This window comes from Manis javanica, chromosome 9, assembly GCF_040802235.1.
Source record: "Manis javanica isolate MJ-LG chromosome 9, MJ_LKY, whole genome shotgun sequence".
Taxonomy (NCBI): Eukaryota; Metazoa; Chordata; class Mammalia; order Pholidota; family Manidae; genus Manis; species Manis javanica.
Genome location: NC_133164.1, coordinates 63,025,965 through 63,036,446, shown reverse-complemented (window position 1 = coordinate 63,036,446; position 10,482 = coordinate 63,025,965). Strand labels below are relative to the sequence as shown.

At 42.1% G+C, this 10,482-nt stretch overlaps 1 protein-coding gene across 1 annotated transcript in view; it reads right to left on the bottom strand.

Moving 5' to 3' along the window:
• Nucleotides 1-3,843: 3,843 nt before the first annotated feature.
• Nucleotides 3,844-10,482, bottom strand: part of TAF4B (TATA-box binding protein associated factor 4b) — a 181,891-nt gene continuing 175,252 nt past the window's right edge. Inside the window, exon 15 of the mRNA XM_073212713.1 lies at nt 3,844-4,185. Within this exon, the coding sequence (XP_073068814.1) occupies nt 4,168-4,185 (18 nt within the window). The 3' untranslated portion in view covers nt 3,844-4,167. The remainder of the gene's footprint in view (nt 4,186-10,482) is intronic.

Below are 10,482 nucleotides of genomic sequence, written 5' to 3'. Positions count from 1 at the left end.
ATTTTGTCTGATATTAGTTCTGCAACCCCTGCTTTCTTCTCACTGTTGTTTGCCTGAAATATGTTTTTCCATCCCTTGATTTTTAGTCTATGCTTACCTTTGGGTTTAAGGTGAGTTTCTTGTAAGCAGCATATAGATGGGTCTTGCTTTTTTATCCATTCTATTACTCTGTGTCTTTTGATTGGTGCATTAAGTCCATTTACATTTAGGGTGACTATTAAGAGATATGTACTTATTGCCATTGCAGGCTTTAGACTCGTGGTTACCAAAGGTTCAAGGTTAGCTTCTTTAGTATCTTACTGCCTAACTTAGCTCGCTTATTGAGCTGTTATATACACTGTCTGGAGATTCTTTTCTTCTCTCCCTTCTTATTCCTCCTCCTCCATTCTTCATATGTTGTGTGTTTTGTTCTGTGCTCTTTTTAGGGGTGCTCCCATCTAGAGCAGTACCTGTAGGATGCCCTGTAGAGGTGGTTTGTGGGAAGCAAATTCCCTCAGCTTTTGCTTGTCTGGGAATTGTTTAATCCCGCCATCATATTTAAATGATAGTCGTGCTGGATACAGTATCCTTGGTTCAAGGCCCTTCTGTTTCATTGCATTAAGTATATCATGCCATTCTCTTCTGGCCTGTAGGGTTTCTGTTGAGAAGTCTGATGTTAGCCTGATGGGTTTTCCTTTATAGGTGACCTTTTCCTCTCTAGCTGCCTTTAAAACTCTTTCCTTGTCCTTGATCCTTGCCATTTTAATTACTATGTGTCTTGGTGTTGTTCTCCTTGGATCCTTTCTGTTGGGGGTTCTGTGTAATTCCATGGTCTGTTCGATTATTTCCTCCCCCAGTTTGGGGAAGTTTACAGCAATTATTTCTTCAAAGAGGCTTTCTATCCCTTTTCCTCTTTCTTCTTCTTCTCTTATCCCTATAATATGAATATTATTCCTTTTGGCTTGGTCACATAGTTCTCTTAGTGTTGTTTCATTCCTGGAGATCCTTTTATCTCTCTCTATGTCAGCTTCTATATGTTCCTGTTCTCTGGCTTCTATTCCTTCAATGGCCTCTTGCATCTTATCCATTCTGCTTATAAATCCTTCCAGGGATTGTTTCACTTCTGTGATCTCCTTCCTGACATCTGTGATCTCCCTCCAGACTTCATCCCACTGCTCTTGCATTTTTCTCTGCATCTCATCCCATTGCTCTTGCATTTTTCTCTGCATCTCTGTCAGCATGTTCATGATTTTTATTTTGAATTCTTTTTCAGGAGGACTGGTTAGGTCTGTCTCCTTCTCAGGTGTTGTCTCTGTGATCTTTGTCTGCCTGTAGTTTTGTCTTTTCATGGTGATAGAGATAGTGTGCAGAGCTGGTACAAGTGACCGCTGAAAGAGCTTCCCTTCTTGTTGGTTTGTGGTCTTCCTCACCTGGGAGAATAGCGACCTCTAGTGGCTTGTGCTGGGCAGCTGTGTGCATACAGGGCTTCTGCTTCCTGCCCGGTTGCCATGGGGTTTATCTCCGCTGTTGCTGTGGGCGTGACCTGGCTGGGGCTGCTCCTCCATAATGGTGGAGCCCCGTTGGAGTGGGAGCGGCCGGGAGGCTATTTATCTCCGTAAGGGGCCTCTGTGCTCCCTGCTGCCCAGGGGGTTAGAGTGCCCAGTGATCCCCAGATTCCCTCCCTCTGGTCTAAGTGACCTGTCCTGCCCCTTTAAGACTTCCAAAAAGCACTCTCCAAACCAAAACAACAACAGCAACAATGAGAGAGGGAATAGAAAAAAAAAAAAAAAAGGAAAAAACACTTGATTTTTTTTTTTGTCCTCAGGCGCCGGTCCCAGGCACCCGCTCACTGGTCCTGTTGCCCTGCGTCCCTAGCACCAGGGTCCCTGTCCCTTCAAGGCTTCCAAAAAGCACCCGCCCACTGGTCCCTCAGGGAAAAACGTGCGATATTCTTTGTCCTCAGGCACCGGTCCCAGGCACCCGCTCACCAGTCCTGCCGCCCTGCCTCCCTAGCACCGGGGTCCCTGTCCCTTTAAGGCTTCCAAAAAGCACTCGCCAAGAAGAGGAAAAAAAGGGGAAAAACGCGCAATTTCCTCCGTCCTCAGGTGCCAGTCTCAGGCACCCGCCCACCGGTCCTGCAGGGAAAAATGCGGGATATTCTTTGTCCTCAGGCGCCGGTCCCAGGCACCCGCTCACCAGTCCCGCAGCCCTGCCTCCCTAGCACCAGGGTCCCTGTCCCTTTAAGGCTTCCAAAAAGCACTCACCAAAAAAAAAAACCGCTCCGGTTTCTTTCCACCCGCTGGGAGCCAGGGGGAGGGGCACTTGGGTCCCGCCAGGCCGGGGCTTGTATCTTACCCACTTCGCAAGGCGCTGGGTTCTTGCAGGTGTGGATGTGGTCTGGATGTTGTCCTGTGTCCTGTGGTGTCTATTTTAGGAAGATTTTTCTTTGTTATATTTTCATAGCTCTATGTGTTTTTGGGAGGAGATTTCCACTGCTTTGCTCACGCCTCCATCTTGGCTCCGCCCTCGTGATGTGCCTTTTATGACTACACAGATGTTTATTAAATAATACTTGGCTTCTCTTATTCTTTTGAAGGCCAGACTGGATACTTCACATGTCCAGGATATGGGAGTTAGTGGAGGCAGGGACCTACTTAGCTGAACTTTAGCCAGAGGGCTCTAGCTGATCCTGTGGAAATAGTCCACCAGCTACAGAATTCTTCCACCTCTTTTTTAAAGATATCAGAGGCTTGAATAAACATAAAATTTGCAGCACAGGACATACTTTACAGTTGCATCTACCACCAGTGACACAGCTTACTCCAAGTGTGCAGGAATCCATCTTTCCCCGTGTATTTTTATCTGTGTAAGTTTCTTTGAAATTTAAATGGTGATTTTAGAGCTTCAGAATCTGAAGAGGTGTGTAAATCTATCACTGCCATCATTTACTATAAAACTCCTTTGCATTTGCTTTGGTAATGGTTGATTCAGAGAGCTTGATCTGCCTTCACTTCCAGGCCTCCGACCTCATGCCCCCTCAGTGTCTCCTTCCCTTCTCACTCTCAGCGTGAACCCAGTGATGCACCCCTCCCATCCATCTAGAGACTGTGCTTGTCTGAGTAAGGATCAGACAGCGCTGCTGACTGATAGGACAAAAAGCTAGTAGGCATATTCTGTGCCTTCCATTCAAACTCTGGAACTTGACTCAGAAATCCTGTTCTAGAGGCTGAAGACCAAATGTCTGTCACAGAAGCATTGCATTAGTTGGAAAAGAAGCAAACCCAGTAAAGACAGTTGATTAAATCCAGCCTGAAGAGGCCTTAAAGGATCACTTAAAGGTCGGCCCTTGACCATCTAGTTGACACAGATGGTTTCCTGTTGGTCAGCAGTAATGGGCAACTGCACTGGCAAGAGGAAACGGTGGCAGGCAGATTGCTTGTGAGCCCTAACATTGAAGTTTTCCCTCCATTATTGCTCCTCATTTGATATGGTATTGTGTTATTTAAAATATTGTTGTCTGGTAGTCATATTTTCAAGCATGTGGTCTCTTAATCTATAAATACCAGAAAATTTGGAATTCTGTTAAATAGGCCGCATACTCATGAAAATAATTCAGTTAATCTCTTACTTTAAGCAGAGTAGATGTATATCTAGAACACTGACCTATATAACCTTTTCCCTACTGCCATTATAATTTCAAAATCAGAGTTATTTCCCATAGCCCCAGAATAGGGTGAACTACGTACACACACATCCAAATCCTTCCTCCCATTAGCTTTCTGCCTCTGCCCAGTCAGCATACACCACCCTGTACCTCTGCCTCTCCCCCCTGCCCACTCCTGGAGACTTTTCCTCCAAGTAAAGTTAGCCAAGTGAGGGATCAAAATGATTTCTGCACAATCACTAGAAGTTTTTGTGTTAACATTGAAAATATACAATGGGAGCGACTTACTGAAACCCGGACACAAAGCGCCAGGACCGCACGCAGGAGGAGCTTCACAGGGCCCGTGGAAGAGCGCACACGAGGCCACCAGGTCACCCAGTTCTTGGTCCTCACCCCAGGGTGCGAATGTCCGTTCTTGTGTGTCACAGTTCTTGTGGGTCTGCGGTCTGCCTCCCTGGCTGATCTCATCCATGATGGCTTTTGTGTCTGTCCCCTGTGCTTCAGAACCGAACTGTCACAGAGCTTCAGGCAGGGAGCCGGCCCTGAGGATACAGTGCAAATAAGATGTGGTCCTGCCATTCGACTTCCAGTGAGGCAAGTAAGTAAGATGCAATCAGATCATTTCAATATATTCTGTCATAAGCAATGACAGACATAGAGTCTGTAAAACATTTCCATTTGACTATTCAGAACTGAGCTTACTTGGGCCCCTAACCCTGCACTTTCTCCTTTTAAATTTCCTGTCTCGGTTCAGGATGCTCCCTTCCATCCAACCCAGGAATTCACTTCCTGCCCTCCCCACTTTAATTTGTCAACCAAGTTGCACAGAAAGCATCTCTTAAACACTCCTCAAATCGGTCTCTCCCTTTCCATCCCTACTGCCACCTTTCAGTGTCACATTAACTCCTTTCATGTGGACTCTTTCCGTAAGATCATAACTAGTGTTTCTGCTGGGATTTGGGAGCATCACCCTTAAAATGAAGCCTCCACACTGCAGCTGCTCCTTCCTTTGTTGAAAGCCCAACAGTGTTTCCTCATTACTTTCAGAATCACCTTGCCCCTGGTGTGGCCACGAAGCTCTCTTTGAGCTAACTCTGCCTGTGCCTATCTCTCAGCCTCATCTGTGACTGCCCCAGCCTCCTGCTTAATGCCTTTAGCTTCCCCACATGTCAGAGTATTTTAAGTCTCCCTGATTTGGAATACAGTTATCCTCTTATTTGCTTCATCACCTCCATTTACCCTTTTCCTATCACCACCTTCGCATATACTCCTCTGCTGGGCAACCCTTCCCTGAGGTAGTAAAGCACCCTATTTGTACTTCTATTATTGCACTTACACATAATATTGAAAAATCTATTTACATGTCTATATCTAATGGCCAAACTTAGCATCATCAATGGGAGAAATCTGGCTTATCTGTATTATGTCCCACCTTGTGGTGCTAAAGAAATGTTTATTGATGACAGATGAAAAAAACAAATGAAGTCTATTATTCCTAGAATAAGGTATTGGTGATGTTACTAACTCATCACTTGGAGAGCTTATAAATGCTCATAAGAAGTATGTTAAACAAAAATATATGCAAAGTGACAGGCATACAATAGGGATTGATTATTAGTAACATTAAATCCTTTAAATGTTCACTTTGAATTATGTTCAATTGAAAATCCTGGAGGCCTTCCACAGGACCAATGTGGAATGACAGATTCACTCTCTCATTTGAACCACCTAAATTACTCGACAAAATATATGAAAGAATGGTGTCAAGACATTGGATATTGGGCACCAGAGGACAGTGATGTCTGAGAGGTGGTTAACAAACAAGGTGACCCCTACAACTGCCCAGGCTGACAGCCTTGAGAAAGTTTCCAGGCCTGGTGCAAGGGAGGGCAGCCCAAGCAGAAGCCAGTGGGCTCCTTAAGGAGAAGAAACAGAGATGACAGTGTCAGGATGTCAAGGCAGCTGGTGCTCATGAGGCAGAGCAATAGCAAGAAATGCAGAGACAGGAGACCAAAAGTCTGCAGAGGGTTTCCCTGGAGTTGTCAGCACAGTGCTGAGCAGTTCCTGTGTCTAAGGAAACCACCCAAAGCCAGGTAAAAGGCCCATGCGGAGGATTAGAAAAACCATTGCTTACACAGGGCCAGCCAGAGCTCTCATTCCCACCAACCAGAGTGGAAAGCTTGATAATTGATGGGGCATTGGCTAGAATACCCAGAATGCCTCAGTTATAGGGAAAATATGAGCCATAGACTAAACATAGCTCTGGTCTCACCTAAGGAAGTGTAAAAGAAAATCCCCAAAAGATCAAAATATTTTCAAGTAACTCAACTTCATGTAAAACAAAGTTCCAGAATATTTATGGTGATATAAATAATTATTTATACATATTAGATATATTTATAGGAATAGAAATATATCCAGCATCCAACAAGGGAAACTCCACAATATCTGGCACCTAATAAAAAATTACCAGGCATGCAAAGAAGCAGGAAAATTCAATGCATAGTAAGAATAAAAATCAATCAAGCCAAACTAGAAATGATATAGATGATAGAATTAGTTGACAAAGATATTAAAAGTTATTAATCTATATTCCACATGTTCATGGAGCTAATAAAGACTAAACATGTTAAGTGGTGACATGGGAAAATACATATTTTTTAAATAAAATTTCTTGAAATTAAAATTATAATGTCTGAAAAACATGCCTGATAGAATTAACAGAAGATTACACATTAGAGAAGAAAAAAAATCAATGAACTTGAAGATATTACGACAGAAATTATCTAAATGGAAACAGGTATTTTTAAAAGGCTGGAACAAAATGCTTGAACAGCATTGCTGAGCTGTGGGACATCTTCAATCAGCCTAATATGCATGTGACTGGGGTTTCTCTCAGGGAGTGTGGTGGGAGGAACAGGAAAATATTTGAAGAAATAATGGTTAACAATTTTCCAGATTTGAAGATGACTATCAACCTACAGACCAAAGGGCCTCAGTGAACTCAGAGCAAAGCAAATAGGAAGAGGAACATGCCCACACAGACCCTAATCAAACTGCTTGAACCCACAGCAAAGAAAATCCTTAAAAGCAGCCACAGGAGCAGAGGGAAGATAACATTATGAACAGAGGAGAATGATAAGGCTGACAGCAAATTTCTTGTCGAAAAGTGCAAGCCAGAAGGCACGGAAGTAACAACTTTAAAGTACTAAAAGACGAAAGCTAGATTTCTGTACTCTTTAAAAACCTATTTAAAAAGCAATGGCAATATAAAGACTTTTCCAGACATACAGTAGCTAAATTAATTCACTGACAGCAGACAGAGTTCTCCACAAAAAAATACTCAAAGAAGTTTTTCAGGCAGAGGGAAAAATGATACCAGATGGAAATCTGTCTCTATACAAAGAATGAAGAGCACCAGAAATGATAAATACATGTGTAAACATAAATGGCTTTATTCCTTATTGTTTAAATATCTTTAAATTGTTTAAACCAAAAATAATAACACTGCATTGTAGATTTATAGCATATGTAGAAGTAAAATATATGACAACAATAGCACAAGGAAGGGAAAAATAGAAGCCTAAGATTCTCATTCTATATGTCAAGTGATAAAATATTACTTGAAAGCAGACTATGATATGTTAAAGATGTCACTATAATAACTACATCAGCCACTTGAAAAATGCAACACAGTTTCACCTGATAAGCCAACAGGAATAAAATGAATCATAAAATAATACTCATTTCATCCAAAAGGAGGCAGATGAAGAAGAAAAGCAAAGTACCATGTAGTAAGTAAAAAATAATATTCAACTAGAATCAAACCAAGCCATATCAATAATCACATTAAACGTAAATTGCCTAACATTCTAATTAAGAGACAAGTGCTGTCAGATTGGATTAAAATATAACACCCAACTACAGGCTGCCTACAAGAAATCCACTTTCAATTAAAAAAATAGATTGAAAGTTAAAGGATGGAAAAAGATATACCATACTAACACCAATCCAAAGATAGTTGGAGTTGCAATGTCAATATAGGCAAAGTAGATTTCAGAGCAAAGAGTATTATTAGGGATAAGAAAACTCATTTCATAATTACAAAGGGTTCGAGAGGACATAATTCTAGCCATTTTTTGCACAGAATAACAGAGTATTAGAAGAGAATACAGAAACTAAAAATAGAATTGCAGGGAGATATAGACTAGACAAATGAAATTATTGTCAGACATTTCAGCACAGCTCTCTCAAGAATTGATAGAGAAAGTAGATGGGAAATCAGTAAAGATGTAGATGATTTGAACAGCCTAACAACATAAAACAGAAATGACTTAAATCATACAAAGGATGTTCTATAACCACATGGAACTAAATCAGAAATCAGTAACAGAAAGATCTCTAGAAAAATGCCCAAATGTTTGAAAACTAAATAATACATCTCTAAATAACCATTAGTCAAAGGAGAAATCAAAAGGGCAATTAGAAGTATTTTGAACTGAATGAAAATGAAAATAAAACATGTCAAAATGTGTGGGATTCTGCTAGCACAGTACTCGGGGGAATTTATAACACTAAACATCTAAATAAGAAAAGAAGAAAGGTTTCCAATCAGTGGCCCCAGCTCTCATCTTAGAAACTAAAAAAGAAGAGCAAATGAAATCCATAGGAAGCAGAAGAACAATAATAGTAATAAAGGTCAGAACAGAAATCAATAAAACAGAAAAAGAAAACACAACAGAGGAAAACAATGAAGTCAAAACCGGTTCTTTGAGAAAATCAATAATATTGATAAACCTAGTCAAACTGATCAGGGAGAAAGAGTAAAAGAACACAAATAGTCACATCAGAGATGAGCCAGTGTGTAAACTGAAGGAGCCTAGGTCCTAAGCGAGGTCTGGCCAACTCGCCCACGGACTCCCCAGGGTTCAGAACGGCCCACCACACTGACGAACAGGTAGGGAGTAGCTTGTGTAAAATTTTCCTGGGTCCATAAAAGTGTCTGTAACAAGTTTAATTACTTTCCAAATTACACATTTGCACCCCAAACACCTCCCAGCAACAATTTTATGTAAAAGAAAATGATTTATTTTGTTACTCTTGATGAATTTGCAATGCATCTTTTAAAACATTACTTTTTTATTTGGCAAATGATCCGGCTTTCAAAATGAAAACAATTTTTAAAAGTAGATTCTTAATTCTGCTTTTCTTTCAAATTAGGAGTATTTGCCAGAAAGACAAAAGTAATTATGGCGTGTATTTCAAAGATGCTTTTGCATGGCCACAGGCTGGAACCTGGCTGTATCGGGTTAGACAGGGCTGCTCCCCGCGTAAGCACGGGGAGGTAACTCTAGGGTTAATGAGAGAGAAGGGTGGGGGTGGAGGAAAGAAACTTAAACAGTCTGATCTTTTCCTCTGCCTCTCTACTCCGAATGTGGCTGATAAATGAGTTCATCTACCACATAAAACAGCCTTTGTTTTATTCTGTAACTTGCTGGCTTTACACTGCTAAGAAAAGAAAAGAGGTAATATGGTTTGTCTCAACTTGCCTACTTACTACTCACTGGAGCTTTTCATTTTCAGGCTCACAATACAGCAAATGTATTTCTTGAAATTAGCCTTGATTTCAGCATTAGCCACTGTTACCCCAACTTTCAACTGACATTATCCAAACGTACTGAAAAGTTGACACAGTAGTACAAATAGCAGCATATTCTTGCCACGGCTCCTCATCAGTTAACATTTTGCCACATTTCCTCCCTGCACTTCTCTGTGTGTGTGCTGTTTTTGCTGAACCATTTGAAGATAAATCGCAACCATCATGACAAGCCACCCCTAAGGACTTTGGCATAAAATCTCCTGAGAAAAAGAACACACTCCTACCTAACTCAAGAAAAGCAACACTGATGCAATAATATCTCACACACACACACACACACACACACACAGTCAATATTCAAACTTCCCCAGCTGTCCCAATAATTTTTTTAACTGTTCTGGTGTGTTTGCCAATTCTGGAGCCAGTCAAGGGTCACACGTTGCATTTAGCTATCATATTGCCCAGCACTTTTTAACCCACACTAGTGTGTCTGTCTGATGTGTCACTCCCACCAATCAGGACGTCTCGGATCTAAGTGAAAGTTTTATTCTGCAGTGAATTCAGAAGGCATAACCCTTAAAATAAAACCCTGAGTATCGGCCACACAGTTCCAAAAGTCAGAAGTAGCCATTTCATTAAATCATTCTTTTGAATAAATGACACAACTCATTTTAAAATGGTGCCAGGCTCAAAGTCAGGGAGGGCACTATCTTCCAGCTCTCCCATGGACCAGTCCCCACAAGGCACGCTGCAGTGCCAGCTGGCCGCTGGGGGACATGGGGGCATCAGTCCCTTGCAACCTCTCATCATCTGTGTAGTGAGGACCACAGTTTGCAGCAGAGCCTGCCATCCGGCACTGGGCGCCCTCACGATCATAGGCACTCAGAGCCTGGGGTCAGCACCCACCTCTCCAGCGTCCCGGCCATAGTCTTCAGCTTCTCCTTCAACACCTGGACCACAGGAAGCTGGGGGAGTCTGTCATACTGGAAACCAGAACATCTGAGTTCCGACCTTAGCTCTGCCACTTGTGACCTGTACGGCCTTGGGCAGGTCACTGAAACACTCTCTCTTTAGCTGTGGTTCCTTTATCTATGATGGGAGCGCATCATCCTGTGTCTCAACTCTACCAGAAGGCTGTGTGAGGAGCAAATAAGAGAATGTGGACAGCCAAGCCCTGCACAAATATAAGTCATTGCTGCTTCTTTGGGGAGCTCTCCACCATCAGAGGTGATGTGCCTTT